Source organism: Aythya ferina (assembly GCF_964211825.1).
Source record: "Aythya ferina genome assembly, chromosome: 15".
Classification (NCBI taxonomy): domain Eukaryota; kingdom Metazoa; phylum Chordata; class Aves; order Anseriformes; family Anatidae; genus Aythya; species Aythya ferina.
The window spans coordinates 10,778,318-10,801,763 of NC_140314.1; the positions used below are offsets into that span (position 1 = coordinate 10,778,318).

General features: G+C 38.6%; 1 protein-coding gene across 12 annotated transcripts in view; it reads right to left on the minus strand.

The window, feature by feature from the left end:
* Positions 1–12,556: 12,556 nt before the first annotated feature.
* KATNIP (katanin interacting protein) overlaps positions 12,557–23,446 on the minus strand; it is a 72,338-nt gene continuing 61,448 nt past the window's right edge. For 7 of the 12 annotated variants that reach the window (XM_084537051.1, XM_084537057.1, XM_084537053.1 and 4 more), the window contains 6 exons: positions 22,118–22,257; positions 19,519–19,620; positions 18,705–18,862; positions 16,103–16,191; positions 14,123–14,174; positions 12,557–13,275 (listed from right to left, as the gene is read on the minus strand). In XM_084537051.1, the coding sequence (XP_084393177.1) occupies positions 13,263–13,275; positions 14,123–14,174; positions 16,103–16,191; positions 18,705–18,862; positions 19,519–19,620; positions 22,118–22,257 (554 nt within the window). In that variant the 3' untranslated portion in view covers positions 12,557–13,262. The other 5 variants (XM_084537055.1, XR_014698304.1, XR_014698305.1 and 2 more) reach the window with 5 other exon arrangements.

Here is a 23,446-nt window from a genome sequence, read left to right on the forward strand (position 1 = left end):
AGGTCACTTCAGGCATGATGGAGTTAACAATCCACCGGTGAACAGGTAAAGGTAGGAGTCTGTGACCTCTGTCTTTCTCACCTTCTGATAACTGAGCTGACAGAACAGTTCAAATATTTGAACTATGCTTTGTCTTTACATGGCAAAGATGCTTCTCTGGTGCCTGTCTTAGCCACTCTGTGCTGGTTACCATGCCATCTCGCCACATAACAGTGTTGCACCTGTGACACAGACCAAGACCTTGTGTTTTATGTATGATAGTACACATCTGCGTGAGCTCGTGTACTTTTGGTGAGCAATGACATTTAGGGACAAGTGCTGTTTGATTGCAGTCAAGTTCTCCTGCTTCCATAATTCCAAATGTACAGTATAATAGCACTAATATTCATCACGGTATATGAACAGCAATTTGTGTGCTGGAAAAGCTGTCTCAGATCTGATTAACACAGCCTTGACTGGGAGAGAAAACACATATTCCAGGAGTCCCTGTTATAACAAATAAGGGACAAAAAGCTTTGCTCTTTCCACTTACTTTTAATATTTTTGCATTCTTGCCTACCTTCCAGGCTGCGGCTTCACAGGATGCTTTAAAGTCCCATCTCTCAACTCAGCAATTCCACAGCTTCTTGACAGAGCAGATCCATGCAGCTGCTGCTAGCAGCCTGCCTGCTCTTCTGGCAAGCTTTCCATGTTTGGCCCCACAGCCATGCTCAGGGTCTATGACAGAGGGAAATGACCAGAGTGTTAAGAGCATGCACACGCCTGGCTGATGATACATGGGAAACAGTCCTGTGTGTTTGTGTGTCTGCGAAATTAAAGTTTTCCTCCTAATGCACACAGAATGAAATGACATTCATTCACCGAGATGCACCTCTCCTGTCGCACCAGCCTTTGCTCTTCAAATCCTCCCATTCAGAACCTCAAAAACTCCACACACCCTCTCTCCCCAGGTGGGATGGGGAAGAGAATCAGAAAGGTAAAAGTGTGAGAACTCATGACTTGGGATAAAGGCAGCTGATGTGGTAAGGCAAAAGCTGCCTGCGCAAGCAAAGCAAAGTGAGGAATGCAGTCACTCCTGCCTAGTGGCAAGTGGGTATGCAGCCCCTTCCAGGATATGGCTTGTCATGCTGATGGTGTCCTGGGAGGACAAATTCTGTCACCCTGAGCTGGCCCCCTTCTCTTTCGTTCCCCCAGTGCCATGGCTGAGCATGGTGCCCTGAGGTCTGGCCTGGCTGTTTCTCCCCACCTTGGGCACCCCTGGCCTGCTCACTGGCTGGGCAGCATCAGGAGCAGAGAGGGCCTTGGCTCTGTACAGGCCCTGCTCAGCAACAGCTGGAACATCAGGATGTGGCCCAAGTTTTTACCAACCTGCATCTGAAACACAGCAACATATGAGCTACCATGAAGAAAATTAACTCTATCCCAGCCAAAACCATGAATTCCTTAAAATAAAAATGACATACTTGTTTAGGAGCCACATCCTACATGCTTAGAAGTTTGCTAAGCTTTTTGTTTTGTTTTGTTTAAAAAGAAAAGATCATTCTTAGTGTCACCCAGCTCTGGATGTCTTCGGATGGGACATGTTGAGGACATGCTCTGCACTTTCTTGGCTCTTCTAGGTAAGGGCTCTGGGGTTGCTCTGACCTTTGTATGATAGATATTACCTGTCTGCCAGCATGGTGTATCTATACTGTTCTCTGCTTAGTAGCAATTTATTTTACTTGCAATCTGATGTACAGACCCAACACAACTTGTTGCCCACTGTTCCCTCATTCCTTTTATGTCCATTTCCTTTTATGATAAAATCACCCATCTAGTCGATCAAGGGAAGCCAGTTGATGTAATCTTTTTGGATTTCAGTAAAGGTTTTGATACAGTTTCTCATAGTATCCTATCACTTCTGCCCATTTTAGAGACTTGCATTAGGTCTTTTACCTTGATAGCTTTCAGCTATTCCAGTGGAAGTTTGGGTTAATTGGATCCCCTCAGAGGGGACACCGGTACTTGAGCCACCTCCCCTGCTTTTTCTACATGGAGCTCATTTTCCTGACTGTTTCCTGGTGTTTGTACTCCTGTGCATTACCACCTCTTCTTGTTCTTGCATAAACATTAGCTTTCCTTGCTAGGCATGCTTACCTAAGTTTGACTGGAGAGAGACACACTTGCTAGATTTGCTTATCCAGGATTGCTGGGGAGAGAACCGCAGCACTCTCCCCCCACTTTAGAAGAGATTTTCAGTGCCCAGGTCATTTTCTCTCTAGCCAGCCACTGCTAACAGAACAGAAGGGTGAGGGCTGAATGCCTACACCTGCAGAAAGAGCCCTTATCTTGGGAGGGTAACAAAATTGAGTCAGCATAAGGAAAATAAAATAGCAATATCTTAAATACATGGGCTTGAAAGTAGCTTTTGGCTTTCACTTTTAGCACGCTGCTCTTGCCAGAAATGTGTCTGGTTACAAGCATGTTCTGTCTAAAGACTTTAGGTTTTGCTGCCTAGTACTCAGTCAGAAAAGAAATTACACAGTCCCATTACTCTGACAGTTAAAGATTCATCCGTTGTTCTTGAACAATTCATACTGATTTGCACTGCGTCTACATTACTCCTAGGCCTAAAAAAGCCTTCTCTCTGAAACATTATCACCTTCACCTGTACAGACAGACAGAGAAGGCAACCAGACATACAGAAAAAAATCAGTCCATAAATCCATGTTGCATTCCATCCTCTTTTTCCTTAAGCTACTTTTTTTTCCTTTAATACATACTTTCAAGTCTAAAGAGCCAATACTGGACCAAATCATTTTTCTTTCCTAACTACAGGAATTACATTTGATACTCTCCAGTCACTCCCAGATCCAGATTCATTAGTATTGCACCTATTCAAGTAACGTGCACCGACTGCTATGTATTCAAGCCTGCATGTAACCTGTGGACCTAAGCTGTCGCACAGGGTAGACCAAGTCTGTCTTCCCCCACTTCATCTCTGGGAGCTGATGCCCAGTCAGAAGAGTGAGGACATGAATACTTTTCACAGCCTCAGGCGATCTGTAGCTTGCACTGATTGATTGAGATAATTAAGCAAGCTATTAAAATTCACCATACTGTGGCTCAGTAGGGTTCAGCTGGCAGAACAAATTCTACAGCAGGTGAGTTATGCTAAACAGAGGGTTCTGATCCACACTGCTCACAGAATTACAGAATAATTTTGGCCTCCTGTTGACCCCTAGAGGTCAACTGGTCCAACTCCTCTGATCAGACAGAATTCTAGTAAAAGAAACCAAATAATAAAAGTTATGCTGCAAAATCTAAACTGTTGCAATACAATAAACATCACTAATAAACAAACAAACAAAAATAGCTATACAAACAACCTGTGCTGGAATTATTTGCAGGCCAGATCCACTACATGAAAACCTGAGGAGTTCTGTTCTCCCAGAACTGTACTGGGAGATCATCAAGATAGGAACTTTCCTAAGGCTAATCAGGCTGTAGAACCTTAATTTACATCTGCTTCAGTGAGTAAAAAAGATAAATGGCAAAGTTTCTGTGGTACTGTTTTGCAGGGCCCTTTACTATGGTTATATCATGCATTGCCAATTCATTTTTCAGGCTTCTCATGAATATTTCTAATGCATAATTACAGTCAAATTCAGTCATTAAATCATACATTTTATAACCTCATGCTTACCCCTTCATTCTTTTAATAATAATACCCCTGCATAATGTGAATGCTTTCTGCAAAATAAGTCCACCAGCCCTTCTGGTCTGTGACTTACTATATAGCAGAAATAGTTTTAGGAAATGTCAAGTTTTTATATTCATTTTCAGCATCACTTTCATTGAAATATGAGTCACAGTTCTTGGGCAGCACCATTAATTATCATTAATCCCTCCTCCGTTCTTCCTACATGGAAGGCTGCTTCTCCTGATGTGTACTCTACTCATTTATAGACCTTTACATATTTATATACCTAATTCCTTTTGGACACTCCAATCCAACTGACTTTGGTAATGTTCATATTAAACCTACAATCATTATTTCCCAAGGTGAAACTGCCTCTGGAGACTTTTCCATTTCTTATAATCACGTTTCCGTATGTGGTTACTTTTTCACTATGAGTTGGCTTTTCTCCCTTTGCAGTCTGACAGGCAGACATGCACCCAGCTAGTAGAAAGGCTACAGATGAGAAATAGACAATGTGGAAAGCAAGTGGACTCCAGTCAGGATGCTGGAGAGAACGGCTGCGTGTTGCAGTTGAATTTCCAGCTCAATTAGAAAAGCTGTTTTGTCTCTGTAGTATAAACCTCAAATTTCTACAAAAGGAAGACCCAAGCAGATATTACATGCTTCACATAGCCTGCTCTGCTAGCAAGTCACCAATGCCAGCTTCTGCCTCCACTCTGACCTGTCAACAAGTGGAAAAGGCTGGAACTACACCCTGCATCCACTTGAATTACTCGTTAGGCTTAATCTGAGCATGGCACATGAGGAGAAGAAAAAGTAGAAAGGAAAAAAAAAAAAAAGAAAAAAAAGAAGAAAAAGAAAGCCACCTTCATCTTTCACCCTGAACAGATTACCAAGATGCAGATCCTCCTAGGGCCTTAATGCTACACTGCAAGATCCTGAAGGACTTTGGATACAAGGACAGGAGATGCACTGATTCACCAAAGAACTACACTGAGAAATTGCAGATCTTAGTAAAGTTCCTTAGTAAATCTTAGATTTATTGTGAAGAGTACATTTTCTCAATGTCCCAAAGAGAGTGATTAAAATACACATCAATGTCTTGCTGGGTCAGTGGATTTTGATCAGATTCCCATTTTGTATTAATATTCAGATACATTACCATCCCAGAGAGATGAATAATAGGAGCTATTTCATTTTTCTGACAATATTAAATATAATGAATAGTCTTACTACCATCCTGCATCCTTCTCCATGAATTCTGACCACAGATAGATCTCCTGTTGGTAATGGAAATGTCAATTTGATTCATCTATTCGCCAACTAATCCCTACCAAATAATTTCCAGTATACAGCAAGCCATCCCAAAACATTATTTTGGAAATAAGCCAGAACTGGTATTCATCGTAGATTAGTTTTTTCCACTGTTTAGGCTTATACCACTTCAGGGAGCTTTGCTACTTACTTTATTTTTAGCAGTGACTCCAGCAAACTGGAGAGAGGTAGTTCATAAGACTTCTGCTAATCTGCAAATCTAAAATTATAGTTGGGAGACCAATTTATCATTACAGAGTTGGATGATGACAGAAGAGATGACCTTTCTGCAATACCAGACATCTTATCCATGCCTACCTAGGCTTTTAATCAGCAGGAGAAAGTATGGATTATCATGTGTCAAGAGAAAAAAAAAATCACAGTAAAAAAATCACAGTGAAGTGTTAAAGCAGGCTGCCCAGAGAGGTTGTGCAGTCTCCATCCCTACAGGTTTTCCAGTCCAAACTGAATGCAGACCAGTGCAAGTTCGTCTGGTCTCCTCACTGTCCCAGGTTTGAGCAGTGGATTGGACTGGGTGCTTCCTGAGGTTCCCTCTGAACCTGAATTACTCTGATTTTGTGATTCTATTATATCTGACTTCAGCTTTGCTTTGCTTTTCCAAAAGCTTTGGTTTTGTGCCAATTCCAAGACCATGTGTAGATTTTCAGGAATGCACATGTTGAAGTATTTCATATATTTTGCATTATTTTTTGTACAAATTCCTTAAATTCTCAAAAATATCTCTGAAATATTTTGGATTAAAAATACTCTATGTTACTGTGCAAGCAGATAAAAGGACTTGCATTCAACACAGCCCGTATTAAATGGATTAAAACTGAATACCTGGCAAATTTCATAACGTATGTTTATTTGTGAATCCCAAGATTCACACTGTTTGGACAGAGAGCTTTGCACCAACAAACAGAGAATGTCAGTATGACTACATATAGGAAAAGATTTGTAACAATTGAAGATGTGGGATAGAAACAAGGGACTATATCTTGAAATTGGAGTGGCTCTGTGAAAGTTTTAATGGTGCAACAGTGGGCAGATGGCTGAACATGAGACCCCTGTTAATCACTGTCTCATTTTAGCCTTCAGCACATAAATGGGGAAACACAGCTAAGAGAACAGTTACACCATTTATTACACGGCAGTAGTGTCCACAAAAGATCACGTTCAGTTTTAAATTCAACAAATCAAGAACAGAAGATTCACAGAAGAAGCATGCAAATCACTACAGCATTGGCAAGAACGCGCTACAGCTGATCGTGCGCTTTCAGACAGGGATGCTTTGTGGTTTGTCCTCATCCTTGAACACTGGTCAAACCTGGAGCAGCATCACAGGACTGACTTTTCTAACAGCACACTAAGTTAGGGATGCTCAGGTACTACCAGGTGATGCGTCTTCCTCCCACCAAGCAGAAACGCCCCTAAAGCAAAGGAGCATTAGAAACTACTTCATTCCTCCAAGCCCTTCCCTTACAACTAAAAAATCTTACCACGAAACTCCCCTCTGTCACCCTAAGCATGCTCTGCACAGCTAGGTGCACCTTCACTGAGTGCTTTCTGTCTGAAACACCAGATACACATGCAGAGGAACTCAATGCCCTAATGGCAAGAATGTTACACTGGGTCAGATAGACTCTACCCACTATCATGCCTCTAAGCCAGACGTTTAGAAGAAAACAGAACAATTAAGAACCATATAAGAAATTTCCTACTAAGGCTCTTCCTACCTTCAAACATTCAGGCTCAAGGACTACCTAAGCCAGATGCTTTTATGCATTTAGTGATTCTAGATTTCTGCTAAGTCTCCCCATGAAGCTGAGTTAGCTTCTAGTAACAGTCAGCATCTTTTGGTAAAGGCATCCCCATCTACCTGCAACATAAAGAGCCAACTCTTTCATGTTTCAGACCTGATTCCTACTCTGTGTTGAAAGTTAATGAGGAACCAATCCCTCTGCCCCATCCCCAGGCCAGTTATTTGCAGATGGCCATATAACCCCTCCTTCCCATGAGCTGCTGGCAATCTACATCTTAAAAGTTATGTCTGAGACAATCCAAAGGTCCATCATGGCAAAATATAATCGTCTAATGTTAAGGATTTCAAGAAAGGGAAACTAATTGCCTTTTTTTTTTTTTTTTTAAATGCTTACTTGCAGAAAGTGGCCTGGAGAATAACAAGCAGTAACAGAGTAACAGCACCAGTGCTTTACACTTGCTAAGCCACACTCATAAGCAAGCAGGGATGAAAATCACCAATGTCTCACCTCAGTTCAGTATGCTGGCTGACTCATTTTCCTGCCAACCGCTCTGTGTGCTCTGTAAAGCTGCTGTGCCAGTGCTGCCTCAGTCCTCATCCTCGTTGAACACACTTCTTGCTCAAGATGAAAGTTCTTTCCCCAGCTTGTTAACAGACAGAAAAGTCTGTACTGGCTGCTACCTTGTGGTGCTATCAGGTGGAAAAGAAATCAGTGTAAAAGATAAAAGGGCTCAACCGCTATCAGTTCACTGTCTTTACCATCTCTTCTCCCAGATACAATGCTCCTCTTGGGCAAAGTCATTTCCCTGAGAAATCTTCCCAGCCAGAGCAGCTTATTCTGTATTGTCCTATCCTTATGCCTATTGCACTTGCTTTCCATGCAAATATTCTCTACAATTTGGAGATCAGTTCAGCCCATATGCCTGAGCTGAGCCAAACCAATGAGCTGTAGGTGGACGAAGGAGCACTGATGGAAGCAATAGTCTGGAGTGGGAAGCTCCTACCCTGCAGATCATTGGAATGGTCAGTCCTCTCCTTCATCTAGGACCTAAGCAAGAGATCACCAGAGTGCCATCACACAAAAGGTCTGTAGCCTTTTTTTTTTCCCTCTTTTCCAGTAATTTCTAGATCAGTAAGAAAGAAGTCACAGTTTGCAAGTGTTGCCTTTTACGCCTGTATCTCACCACTGCAGCACTGAATAGGGTCCTGAGCCAGGGTGAGTGGAGCTGATGCTGTTAGACAAGGGTGGAAAATTGATCTCTTCCCAGAAAGATTTAGAGGCCAGTCAGACAGGAAATTACTCCAGATGGGCACTCTGTCCCCATCTCTCAGCTCTTCCTACAGCTAGGAGATTCACTCTATAATTGCTTTTTTAGTCCACATTTTATCCTCAGCTGACAGAATTCCATTAGGGTGATACAAGCTGTGTGATAAAGGGATGTTTGTGTCTCACATGGGCTGTAAGTCATTTCTTACCAAACAAGCAAACAGTCACAGAAGTGGGCAAAGAGAACACTGAGCCAGGAGCCCTCCTCCTTTTGCTCTGAATATTGGGACTTCAGCATTCAAAAGGAAGCAAACGTTCTTCCAATATCTTACATGCCCCCTGCTTCCCTCTATTCTCTTTGCAGGAGACACATCAGTGCAAATCTCCAATATGATGGAGATCCACTGTGCTTTGATCACAGCTGAGGGGCTAGTGAACAGTGACAGCACAGGTCACAGCAAGTGGCCTACATATAGGAAACTAGATGAAATGAAATGAATGCTTAAATACATCTAAGCACATACAACTGAAGAGCAAAACAGGTTGGTTACACCTGAAAACGAATGTTTAAACAGGACCTTCAGGACTATTTTGGAAAAGAGAAGTGGGTTTCTAAGCATAATGATGTAGCTAAAAATACACAACAAAATAAACTGAAAGTGCATAAGGAAAGGTGCATCAAATCCTGTAGTGTACATACATGCAGCACCTATAGCACTGGTGAAGCCATTACCAAGCAGCATATTAAGGTCTGGAGTCCACATTTTTTGAAAAATATTGGAAGAGTTTCAGAAGCTTCAGTACATTTTAACAGGAGATCTGCTTCTGTTAGAACTCAGCCTCCTGTATCAGCAGCCCCAGACCATTAAGGCCAGCCTACAGTATCCACATACAGCATCTGCTCACACCAGTGCTGGTTTGGATTCAAGCCACTTGCTGCATTCCCTGGGGCCAGTCAAGAGCTGCACCCAACAGCAAGGACTGGCAAAGCAGATAGTAAGAGGTCGGCTGCTTGCAAGCAGCTCACAATGCTGTCAGCCTCTCCAGGTATTCCAGATATTCACTGACTGGTGAGCAGCTGTTTACCCTGAACAGCAGCAGTGTTTTAGACAGTGCTTGCATCTGTCTTGCTAACAGTGTGCCACAAAGATGTGAGGAGACCACTTGGATGCTGAAATGACCAAGGAGACACTGAGAGGGTGTCAAAACTACTCCACTGCTGGTCTTCTTACGCTGATGGAGCACAACTGTCCCACAAAACCTCTAAAGTTACAAACATTATTGCAAGAGCTTAAGCTTCTCCACATTCCCAGAGTTGAACTGCAGGAGTAGAGAAATCAACAACGTAAATGGAGCAGATGCTCCTCTCACCACCCATTCCTGCTACTTGGAGGAGATCAGACAACAAGAAGCTGAAAGCAGGATAAAATACAGGCTGTTGCAAAACTGCAAATCTTCCACACAGCATAAAAATCTTTATGGAGTTTTCATAACCATTTTTCTTCTTTCTCAGTCTATACTCCAGAGCAGGAGAACAAATGTTTCTGAATTCCCTGAAATGCTTCTATCTTGCAGAGAAAAAGCCCTTACCTGAATCATGGGTAAAACGGAGTCCATCTGCTTCCTAAGTCAGAATTGGGATGTCAATACAGCACTTCGTATTTGCTTTTACCTGACTTTAGCTGTGCAGTGAGCTTTTCCTGGAAATGTAAGGGGATTTAAAAACTCAGCATTTAACCTCTCTGACCCATGGCTCCCATTCTCATATCATCACTGGCAGTGAGCCCTATCTCTGGCCAGTCCAGAGTAGACACAAAATGCCCTGTGTTGCCAGGAGCACCAGAACTCTGCCCAACCTCACAACACCCAGTCACTCACCAGCACTGTCAGGCTCTGGTAGATGCTGCAAGTCTGGTGTGCATCCTGGAACTGACAGGATTAAACATCACTACAGGGAACAGCATATCACTTGGACCCAGCAAAAGCTCAGCAGGACCAGGAAACCTCACAAAAAATACCACCACTAATGTTGTGGTGTAATTTTATGTCCAGGTTCTGACAGCCTAAGCTACCAGAAGAGCTCGGTTTAACTTGGCTGCTGTATGCAGCATCTCATGAAGCTCTTCTGGTTTCATCCTCCAAAATGAGGACGAGTCCTGAGTCTGTAGAAGAGCTTCCATGTCTTATATGCTGTCTCTTATACTGTCCACACCCCAGCTTGCTCCCTTGCCCACAGATGGGTGCTTCTCACGGGCAGAATTTAAATTCTACTGTATTAAACCACAAAAAGGAAGAAATTGTAGAACTGAAATTGTAGGCCTTCCTGGGCATCCTGGTTTCCAGATTCCACTGTGAAGACTAATAAAACTATCTTTTTAAAGATCAAAAATTATGCAGCACAACATGCATTTCCTTACAGATTATTTCTTTTTCCTCTGCCCTTGTGGGACAAACTCATTTGTTATTTTGACTTAACCCCTTTGAAGTAAGTCGCTATGGGTAAAGGTGAACAAATATGCCTCAAAAGTTTTTGAATAGCCCAAAAATTGAACTGGGCTTAAGTTTAATAATTGATATTAAAGTATTCAGCCAGAGTTCACATTAATCCTCCTTTTTCCTTTGTCATGCTTTTGACAATGTCAAATGATGTGTTATTGCTGCTTGAGAATTATTTGTGCTGAAATTCTGACATTACTTGACATTGACCGAAGCACTCTGTGGGGATTTTCTTGATTGCATGTTTGGTCATCTTCTTTTTCCTCTGCTAAATGCTTCTCTGACATGAATGTACTTGTGACTAGTTGGTTTAAAAAAGTGAAAAAAATGAACTTAATTCTTCCCCTGCTTCACTATGGAAATGAGCCCGATAATTTGAGTACACAGGACTGACTAGGACACAATTATCTTTGGTTACATAAAGGGTCATCACATCTTGGCTCCAATTAGAAAGGCACATACTGACATCTCCACGCTATAGAGATTAATGAAGTATTTTCTAAACATTACGATACTTTCTGTATGTGACTGACCAGTGTCAAGGACTTCATTAGGCCTTGCCTTGGTGACATATGCCGTGCCAGAGTAGACTGTAGGCTGGCAAATCCTTCTGTCAGCCAGAGACAATGCAGAGGAGGATGTTCCATAACTTAAATTTTTGGAAATATTTCAAAAAGACCTTTATGCTCTCTCCACAGTGTGGCAATTGTGGGGAATCTCTTGAATGGGCAGAAGTTGCTGCTAGGAGAGGCTGACAATCTGTGTGCCAGGCCTGCTGCACCATATATGAATCTCCAGAGGCAAAAGGTATGAAAGCAGGCTGCAGTTACCAGCTGGATGGAGAGGAACTGGTGGCAGAGAAGCGGGGAAGGAGGAATTGTGACCCTGTGGATGCCTGGATGATGTGCTGCACAAGAGGAAGGAAGTGATCAGCCACCTCTCTCAAAGTACACGCCTCTACTTTTTCCCATTCTTGCAGTTACAGATCATGAGGACTGGCCCATGAACATGTCCCAACAAGGCCACCTGTTAATTCAGTTTCCAAAAACTATTCCATTATTCTCTGTTGAATACAAGGCTTGATGGTGATGTAGCAGAGGCAGCAAGTGGAAGAGAGCAGCCTTAAAATACTTCTCATTTGGAGATTACAGCATTGTTCAGGACCCATTTGAGATTGGCCAAGTATTTTGCAAACAATTAAAAATCCTGGAGACAGATCACAGCATTAGGGTTGGAAAACCACTGCCTGTCCCATAGGATTTGAGATGCTCTGTAATCAGACACAGAGAAGAGGGGTCAGCACAGAAAATCCTCTCCCTCTCAGACCCAATTCTCTGCCTATTCAGTGCAATTTTCTTAGAAGAACAGGCTATGACAGGCCTCATCTCATCTGTAGACCACTTGTATGACAGATCTCTGATCATGCCTTAAGTCTTATAAAAAATAATATTGCAATAGCCTCTCCTCTTCCAAGCACTTTTTTTTTTTTTTTTTTATCTGTTCTTAGCTGTACCAATAATGCTTCTTTCGGCTCCTCCTCAATTTGTTTTGGAGTTTCATTTAACAGCTATCTGATTTGGAGAAAAAAATCAGAACTTGGTTCTTGGCAGAGCAACACTGGTAAGTGCACTGTGGGAGACAGCTTGAAGAACAACAGAAGGATTCTTTTGTCAATGAAGTTTGGAAACAGCCTTTAATCAAAGTACAATATACTCACGTACTTCAGTTTTTTCGTTGGCTTAACTTTAGTGATGACTGGATAAAACTCAGAAAAAACAGTTTATCATTTGGGAATACAACAATGCTTATTCTGATTCATTCAAGCTCTGCTAATGCTCCCAAGAGAAGTCTTACCACATGCATTATCCCAATTTCACCCTACTGTGATGAGTTGCACTTCCTGTTCTAGATATCCTGGCAATGAAAGGAAGCACTGGTGTTAGAAGATGTCCCACAAGTTTAGTAATTAATACAAATACTTTTGTGGACAAGAAGCACTTTCATTTACAGAAAACAAAGCTCTTAATCAAGCTTTGTGAAAATGTATTTTATTCATATCTTTTACTTTTTAAGCAGGAACACTTGTCACACTAATAACAATACCAATAATTAAATTCCATAACAAATTCTATTGATATTATAAAGAAATAGACATCTGTTTTACATTCAGAAGTGCTTTGAATTTAGTACAAGAGACATTTTGTTGCTTAATCAATACACAAAAATCCAGGAACTGCATTGCTATCTTCAGTCTTTACAGCTTAGCCAACAACAGCTAAGTATTTTATAAGCAAATATACAGACTACTGCTCTCCTGACTTACAACAGAAAGGGAAGCAGCACATTTTGATTCTGTATCAGGAGCTGCAACAGTGTATCTGTGATGTATAAAAGCATTTCAGAGCTTTCAGTTCTATCTGGAAACAACAAATGAGTTCTAAATGAGAAAGGTAGAACGTTCTACGAGATCTTATAATAGATTTACAGGTTGTCACCACTGACAAATTTTCAGTGAAAAGCACATTTGCATAGCTAAAAATCCTGCAGCATGACAATTTGGTTAGAGTATTCTGTATTTTAAAAATGCAGTTCACTCCTTACCATCTGCTAGTTAAAATGCATTTACCATTTCTCAAAAGGGTTGATACACTGCTGGCAGCTGGTCTGGTTGGTGCAATCCAGGGGTATAGCCTCCTTGTTCACATAACCAAATGCAGGCAAAACTGGAGAAAAGAGCATTAGAGCACTGTTCTGTAGCAGGAGAATATGTAGCATATTAGTGGATGGTCCTTCAGAAAAAAAAATATATATTTTTTTTTTACTTTTTTGTGATAGTGAAATAATAAAAGAAATGGTTATTTCACTGGAGAAAAAAAAGAAAAAAAAGAAAAAAAAAAAAAAACTAGGCATGAGACAGCTGAAACTTCCTTATTAAACCTTGATAAACCCACTTCTGACCTTCATTTTCTAAAAACAATCATCACGTCTGCGTGCCCAGTGGAACCTCTTCTGATATCATAAACAGTGTCAGCAACTAGAGAGACAATACATGAAAACATAGAGTTGGCAGCCTAGACACAGAGAGGTAATGAATATTTCTTATATGTGCATTTCCCAAAGAACTATTTACAAGCTTCTTCATCAGTAACAAAGCACACACTTCCTTCTAGCGTGAAGCTTCGCAACCAACCACCTAGGATTTCAAAGTTAAAGCTTAAGAAATGCTCTAAAAGACCTCATTATGACCATCACGCTTCACCCAAGTTCTTGGTACTTTGCAGAAACAGTTGTCAGTTAGCAGTGAGGTTCTCACTCATTCCTATGTTTCTTCTTCTATGGATTTTCAATTAAGAGCGGGGAGAAAATTCAGACAGCATAGATAACAACAATAAAAGAACCAGAAAACTAAATTCATGCTTTAAATTTCATTACTGAAGAAAATTCTTTTTTAGCAAATAAAGCTTCCTCTCATAAGATATGAAGCAGTTCAGAAAACACAGAACAACTTCCATTTAGATGATGTGTATCTTGGAGAGCTAGATGACACGTATCTAGGGCTGGATGTATTCAGGACTTTCCAGCCACCATCCCATGTTACCTCTTCCTCCTCTGCAGTCCTTTTTCACATATGCAGGTTTTGGGACGCAAAGCTGTTGAGGGAAATTAAATGCTGTTTAAAGAATGCTCCTGTATTAATAACAAAGTCCCATTTCTATATCCACCACAGAATAAAAGTTACGCTACTCTTTTCAGTAATATATGTTACATTGACAGTGAGTGAGGCCTTGTAGAAAAGAAGATCTCAGAGTGACAGACTATGGAACAGTATCCATCTGAATCGGGGTGAGGAAGTAATTTAATTTGTTACTCTGTTTCTCAACGGAGGCTGAAGAGCATTTATAGATACACACACAAATTTTGGTCCCAGAAGTGACAGCACAGGGACTCAGAAAAGAAGACAGAAGTCAAATCAGGTCCTATGGGAAGTAGTGGCAGAACAGCACTAACTGTGGTTCCATTTCAGAGCACAGAGCACTAACGCTAGCTCTTTCTTGTGCATCATCTCCTCACCAACATTTTGATTTACAATTTTACATGAGTGATCTGGCTTCAGAGACTAGATGGGATTATCACAGGTTTGGGATTATGTTGAGGGAATAGGATGGATATAGAAGAAATAAAGGAACATAAGGGATGGTACAACAAGGTGAGGTAGAAAAGCAACATCTGAAAGCCATGCTGGCAAAACGACTTCCATCTTTCAACAAAAAGGATGGTCTGACTCCGGAGACATCAGGAAAATCTTTTTTCCCCAAAAAGAAAGTCTTATGTAATCACTTTCCTGGGGAACCTGGTCTGAACTCAGTGTTGGCCCTGTTCTAATTAGGAGGTTGGACAAGAGCCCTCCCTAAGGTCCCCTCCAACCCAAATTATTCTATCACTAATTGATGAATTTATATTATTAGCCCCTGTGTCTGATACCAGTAAGTACTATAGAGGTGACAGTGGACAGAAGTCAATAGGCAATCCTCAACAGATAACCACACAGTAAGAGATGAGGACTGGCCCATCTTTAGGTGGCATAAAAGGCCTTTTCCTTCCTTAATATCTGGACAACAGATGTGACAGCAATGGCAATGATACCCTATAGCTAGTAAAGTATAGCTATGTCTGCACTGCAACCCAGGATGTCATTACTACAGACACAGATGTGCGCAAGATACTTCTGACACAGCTAGTGCTAACATATTAATATTTCGAAGATATATTTGCACTGGCAACAGCACTTCAAATTCCTTTACAGAATTATTACTAAAAGCTATCAAATAATTATGAAACACTTTTTAGAGAAACTAACTAGAGAAATTGTCTTGGTTGGGGGAGAAAAACAATCATGAAAATACCAGCTTGGTTGAGAATTTGTAATATATTTAGGGTGCCATCCTGTATAATTTACAATGACAGGGACTTTTCAGACTATAAACACAATCTACTATTCCTCCTTGGGGAAGGAAAAAAAAGCAAAACAAAACAAAAAATAGGCTCTTTAGTTATCACTTTGTAAGACAAAAGACCAACAAGACAGACAGTGGGAGGAATAAGGTCAACTCTTTTTCATCCCTGTTCCATTTATTGTGATTTTGGATTTGCTTGAGGAACAACAAGCAAGTAGTTCTAGGACACATATGCATCATCTCTAAAGCTGCTTAAAAGGCCAGTGGGGAAGCAACAAGCCTATTACTCCAAAAGCTATCTTTGGACCTGTACTATAACACTACTTTTCAGTTTACCTTAAGTCAGTTTCTTTCCTGAGGACTTCTGTTCATGTGTTGGTATAAACTACAACTACATGCCACATAGGCCATTGATTTATTTCATCCACTTTCAGAGTTAGATACAGAATAAAAATCCATCAGAGTATGACATTCATGTTTGCTTTTTCCTAAGAAAAGGTAGAGCTAAATAAATAAAAGGGGTGTAAGTCTTCCCATTTTTCCCAGCTTAGGTCTTTAGCAATGTTTATTATCCATACTGTCTTCCTAGAAAATAAGCAGAAAATTGTAAAGACAGAACTAACCTGGATCAGCCACAACTTGCTTCATTTTGCTGTTTGTGATAATCTGATTTTCATTCATCATTCGTACATCCTGATCTCCCATATGATTGCTGAAAAGATTAAAGTCAGTACAATAACCGAAATAATCAACATTTTGTAAGGCTATGATTGGCATGGAAAAGGTTACCAAATGAGTTACTTAGGTTCAGGAGGCTTAAAAGAAATAATACAAAAACTGAAACAAACAAAAAAAAAACACTGAAGCACAAACACATCATGAGACTACGTAGAAAGACAAGGCATTCTGTCTGCATCTACCTGAAGTGTTTTTTTTCGTTTGTTTGTTTTTGGTTTTGTTTTGGTTTTGTCTGTTTGTTTGGTTTGTTGTTGTTTGTTGTTGTTGTGTTTTTTTGTTGTTGTTGTTGGTTTTTTGTTTTTTGTTTTTTTTTTTGCCAATTTTAACTAGTGGCATATGTAGCAGTAGGCACACATTCAAATATAAACATCAAATTCATGCTACAATTTTCTTGCCTGCCTGCACAACTTGAACCATAACAACCAAAGAGAGATTTTACATTAGTGCTGTACAAAGAGGGTATAAAAGCCCTCTTTATGGAATATGGAACTTAACATTATTTTGTAATGTTTATATAGTATTACTTGAAAAAATCCTGCAATATTAATTTATTGTGATAAGTTTTGTTTACAGGCTGAGATAGAATTTTAAGATTTTTTTGTGTGTGAAAGAAACAATAAATTCAAAGTTTAATTAAATTACAGAAAAAAAATGTAAAGAAAACAACACTAACATCTCCCTTTCACACAGAGAAAAATCCATGCCTTTGATTTTTTTCTTTTCTTTACAAATACTACACACAATAGGCTTCTATTCTTGCAGGAAAAAATGTAATACCTCTCAAACCAACAGAGTGCAACAGGAGAAACAATACTGGAGCAAATCAGAATTTACATCACTGATGATAACATGAGACTTCAGTTCAGGGTTCATAAAGTGTTACCATTGACATGTGAAAGAGAATAGACCAAAGTCAGAGTTCAGGGTTCATAAAGTGTTACCATTGACATGTGAAAGAGAATAGACCAAAGTCAGAAGTACCAACATATAAAAGCTCAAGAATATACACATTTTAAAATATATATAGATAGATATAGTAGATATCTATGTTTTATTGTCAGAGTACCCTATATTTTAGTGGGGTAGCATAAGGAAAAAGAAGGAATAGAGGACTGCAAAACAAGCTAAGAAGGAAGACCAAGAACATTCCTGCACAGGAATTCTATGAGAAAAGACTCTGCATATTTTTGACTGGAAAACAGATCATGAATTTTGTGAGACCATAAAAGGATTTCCCTCTTAAAACTTAATCAACAGATATATGTCTTTTAAGCATGTGTAAAGGAAGTTATGTGAAGAAGATCTACAACTATACGTGGAACTTCCCTGCTTTCAATAAAATAATACTCAAAGATGTTAAAATGAAGATGTTAAACTGAAGAAAGTAAAAGTTCATTTCTCCTTCTTCCTGTATCCCACTGAAAAACTCTTCAAAACTCATAATTCCTCAAGACATTTTTCATTTCAGTAACTTTTTCACTTGAAAAACTCTTTACCGCCAAATTTTACCATGACAACACAGCCACTTGTCCAAAAACACAAGTCTAACACAATACTTCCAAAACAACAATAATCTACTTTAACATCTGGCATTGCCTGTGGCCCACACCACCTGTGCATTTTCCTGTGCTTTAGAGAAGCAAAGGAAATCCCTGTAAGCAAATGTGAACTTCTACAGTGAGTCAAGATAGCTTACATTCCTTCCACTTATTTTTAAATATTTTAGTATTCTTCTGAATGAATATGTCTCTTCTAAATGCGAACTGTTGTCTTTTTTCAAGTTATGTATGTGCAAGACATTCTGCTTTTTAACAGTCCGATGTATAAGCAAGTGTTTATTTGTATAAGCTTTAAATTTTTCACCTTTTCAATCTCACTGAATATATGCTTTTCTTTCAGTCTTCATTTTCCTTGCTAGGGACTGTTTTTTAGGCCCTGTTAGCCCTGATCTTCAGAACATAAGTGTATTTTTCATCACATTTGCTGTGAGATTGCCAGCTTGGTGGTTTCAAAGTGTTAGTCCTCAGAACTCAATTCATTCTCAGTTAATAGTTCACTAGAACATTCATAAAATAATAGATTTCTGTTTTTTGAATTATTATTTGTGAAAAATCAGAGGACTTTTAATTTACTTTTGATATTTGATCGTTATCCCCCTACTCCCCCCAACATAGTATCATTGGGGTTTATTATTTCTTCTCTAAGGAGACCTAGTTCCTTTACTTTGTCTTTATTACTATAGACTGCCATGAAAATACATATAAATATGAATCAATAATCTAAATAAATGCTAAAAAATGCTTAGAAATAAAGCTAAAGCTAGCGTTTTGGTCCTTTTATTTAAAAGAAAAAGATTATTTTTTAACCATTAAATGGGTTTGAGTATGCTTTATAGGGAACGTTTATACCTATTTGTGTACTCCTAACATTAGTCACAAAAACAGTTTTTGAAAACAACACTCTTCCAGTCAAGATCCACCCACATACCTAATAACACTTCTCTTCTGATGGCAAATCTTTTCATCGTCTGTAAAGAGAATGGTATGGTATGGGACCACTGGGTCACAAGTTGGTAGGATGCCTGACACAACATGGTTCACCATATCCAGAATCCCGTTGTACACAAGCAAGTCATCCACCAGAAGCTAAAGATATTAAAAAAAAAAAAAAAAAAAAAAAAAGATTAAAAAAACCCTAGGAATCACTTTCAGTAGTCCTCTCAATGAAATAACTAAAAAACATTTTGCACTGTTTGTTTCAGAAGTCCAGTCATTATTTTAGTTTTTGTCTCCCTAAATTTCCATTCTGTTCCATTTGCTGGTGGGTTCCCCCCCCCCTCCAGTTTTTGTCTTCTTACTTACATTTCTAATGAAGTTTTCAAAAAGGTACTCAAAATGTATTTCATGCTCTATGTAATTGCACTTCTATTAACTGGAGCAAATCACTCTTAAATTTAGGAATTAATGAATCTTAACTCACTTCAGCTGTCCAAAACCTGTGTCTGTGGTTATTACAGACCAGTATTAACCAGTATTACAGACCTGTTCTATAGTTACTAGAGAAAGAAAAGCATTATTCTATCTTAAAACAATTATCTAATTATCTAATTATTAAAAACACCTGATAAACAGGACACATGACTTGCAGAGGTTAATCATTTTAATACTAAATACAGTGATAAATGATATAAATCCCTTTCTTTCAGATTATATAGAATCACACTGAAGGAAACTGAAAAAAGTGCAGAAATCATGGTAAGGTGATTCACCAAAAGAGTAACAAGGCATACAAAATTACTTACACCAAATTCCTTCACACCTCTCTGAGGTGTTTTGGCATAATTCCATAACTTGATCATTGAAACAGTAGTAGGTACATCAAAAATAACATACACCCTATTCACCTGCAAAAGAGAATTCATTTACATTTTAGAGCACAAATCCCCCAAAGAAAAGTTTCATACAAGTTTCATCAAAATTGGTCTGCATTTAAAGAGATATAGCTAGAGGGCAGAAAACTGATAAGGACTTAAGTTCAGCTATCATCTCTGTTGATAATTCACACATGTTGCCTCTTCTCCAGAGCTGCCCTCTCAAATGTACATTAACTCAGAAGATGACATCTGCATCTGAGCTTGTCATTCAGGACTGCTAATCATTTGGGAGAGGGCGAGAAAGACACTTTTAATGAGTATTACATCAACAAAAACACAGACATGGACTTCAGCATGAGACAAGCTGACTATGAGCGGAATCCATCTTCCTACTAGCAACACTAACATTTCTCATATATCCCAACAAAACTCTAACAGAAGTTGTGTACCCCACACAAGTTGCAAAAACAGGTACACAGACAACTCTCCTAATGCTTGCCAAATAATTATTGCTTCAGATACCGTTCATTTTATCTTTAAGTGACATCAATGTCAAGATGTTAAGAACACAGATTAGGTCACAGGAAACAAATCTTGCCTATTACAGCTAATTCTATGTTATTCCTTTTATGAGTTACTATATCAACTTTAGGCCAATGTATCCTATATTCGCCCTCTAGCATCCTCTGTAGTCTTAATCCTTCAATGTTTTGTAGAAGAAACTGTTATTTGTATTAAATCACTACATATTTTTTGTACTGAAGAAAGAGAGGTAGATGTGGTCAATAAAGCTGCTTTTATGTATGCTTTTCTGGGAGAAAATTTGGGCTAAAATGTCCAAAGACAATTGTTAGTGTGATAGAAAATGAAAAATCTGATGGAAAATGCATTCAAACAAACAAATAAAATATAAAGTAAAAGGGTAATAAAGAATTCAAACCAAACTTATATTAGTAATAAATCTCTAAAATTTTAGAGGTAGAAAGGAAGATAAATTTAAAAAGGAAAAGAAAGTCCCATTGTATATTTTTTTCCTAAAGCTTTCAAATTTTCCAATGTAGCAAAAAGTTAATTCAGCTTTCAAGACAATTAAAATGTTTCAAAACAAGCTAACAATGAGGATACAGAAGACTTGGTTCAGCATCCCAACTATAGACAATGATCATTAACAGGCTGCTTGCTTAATCCATTTGTACTTGCTGGCTTTGCAACCAAACCATGGAAGATGGCAGAGAGGAAAGAACTATATGGATCTTGAAAAGGTATCACTCGCTACAGCTTAAGTACAGAAAGGGCCATTACTTTGCTTACTTGTCCCTCCTGCAAATACATATTAAAAAACATATTAGTGTTAAAAAGGGTAAATGGATAATATCTTATCTACTACTTTGGTGCCAGACATGATGACACAAAAAACATTGTATGGATCTGTGCTAGAACCTCAGGCATTATTTTCCTTTTGCCAAAATGAAATAATCTCTGCAATAATGTTTTTATAAGGACATTAACACATGTCAGACATGCAAACTCAGATGGTTGTCAAATCAACCATTCACGATGCTACAATGGGTATCTGTGCATCCCGAGTTAATTACCAGGTTCAAGATGTGGGATCTAGACCCTAGGAACCTCAGGCATTACACAGAACTTCCATTTTCCTAAGAAACACAAGCAGTCAGTATTCCCAAGTATAATTAAAGTTTTATCTTAACTATACTCACTGCATTACATCATCAAAGAATATACAGATTATTTTCAAAACTGACTTAATCCTTTGCTTATAGTAGTCTAAATAAATAACTAATATATGCAGTAAGGATTTTTCCAACACAGTAAGCTATAGCACATCACACTTTAGGTTTACATTTTAATAGTTTTGAAATCTATCCTCTAAGAAATACACCTTAACAATGTCCAAAAACAGCCCCATGCAAAAATGTTCTCTCCCAAAACAAAGTAAGAACCCATCTAAGTTTATCAGCTTTTCCTGTTTAGATATTTGGTACCCCATACTTTAAACATGCTGCTTCTAAAAGGGCTCAATTGCTTGGAGCTTTAGGACATGAAATACTATGTCTGTCACGTCTAATTTATGAATTTGAATTCAAGACAGTTAATGAGGTTTAAAGAAATTCTAATTACTGTAACAAAATTTATTGTCTTTTGCAAAAAATGGTTTACAATTTTAGTACATTCCCATTTGAAAGGTGTTCACTGCACAAAACACATATATTAAGCTGTTTTACCAGTAACATTATCAGAGTAGCTGATAAAACATCCATGCTACCTCTGGAAATTATTTTGCTGTTGCATCAGGGAAATAACAAGCAGGTTACAAAGCTGGGAGATATATACCGCTGCTACCTTTTCAGTGAAGAGAAAGTGGAATAAAGAGAACGTCTTCTGAAAGGTAGCCTAGCTTACTAATACCAAATTTACCTAAAGATTATGCATGTTTTCCCTTTCTGTTATGCTTCTGGCCACCTGTATGCACATCGCTAGAATGGAATGAAAAGGGAAAATGTACCAAACCAGGAAGAACTGGTGCAAGCCACATATGTCTGCCATCAGTTGTGTTATTTACTCTGTCAATGAGTTTGTCTGGAGTTCGGATATCTCCAGATACATCTTCCAAAACATTGACACTATCTGGAAAAGCAGCAATATCTGGAAAAAAAAGCTTTAAGTTTAAATAACTGTAAAGGACGTTTCAGAAATAACATATTTTAAAAGTTCATGCTTGCTCTTCCAGACTCCATGAGCAAGTATTCTATAGATAGAATAGAGCAGTAAAAATTGTAAAATACTCCAAGTATTTTACTTAGCTAGCTGAGGAACTTGAGAACACATTTTTTAAAGCAGTAAAACTCTTACAGATTCTGGCATTTGAAATTATGTTTAAAATAGGAAGAAATTAATTAGCTGCATTTCATTTCTTTTAAAGTACATTTTCATGACTTCATCAATAAAGTTCCCTTATTAGAAATAGTCACTTCCCAAGTGTTGTTTTATTTATTTTGTGACAAAGCTCCACTTTTTTTTTAGCACAAACATGTAGAAACTCATATGAAAGATACCTTAAGAAAAGTATCCTTGTAGGAGATAGCCAGTCTGACTGCATTTTCCTGAAGTTCCATAATACTTCTAATAAAAATCATTAACTGTCTAATAAGACCTTCTTTCATTTCTTTGAGAGGGAAAGATTAAACCTTCTATAGGCTTTCTGTATAACTAGACTTCCTCTGTAAGGGAATGTTTCAGTTTAAAACATATGTATGCTAAAGACATGCAAAGAAATGTGGATGGATGACATTGTCTTCAGAATTATAAGACCCTAGCAAGCTAGTTTGATGGACAATAGTTTCCCCTTGCTTTGCTTTCTAGAAGGCTGGAGTCTCTCAATATTTATAAGGAATTTAATAAATAGCACAGAAATGACTCAGCTATTTAAGAAAAGCTTGCTTCAGACTTGGTAGCTGAATTATCACATGTACTGTACTGAGACAGATGTGCTTTTTCTGGGATCCTAAGATATCCAAGAAACACTGCTGTACAAGCAGAAACAGGTGATTATTCCAAACTAGCTGTGCTATCTTTACATGGCATTGTAAAAATATACAATAAGGACATACTGTAAAGGTATACAATGTAAGTCAAAAATCCCCTGATCTTAAAAACAAACTATTAACACTTCAATTTCAAATGTTTCTTCTCCATCACAGATGTGGAGATTTCAAGTTCATCATGCACCATAGAATACATAAATAAAAATGTTGCTCAGAAAAGAACCTTCACTTTTTTTTCAGTGTAATCTCTATTTATAAAAAAATGAGGATCTGTTGAGATATACAATACA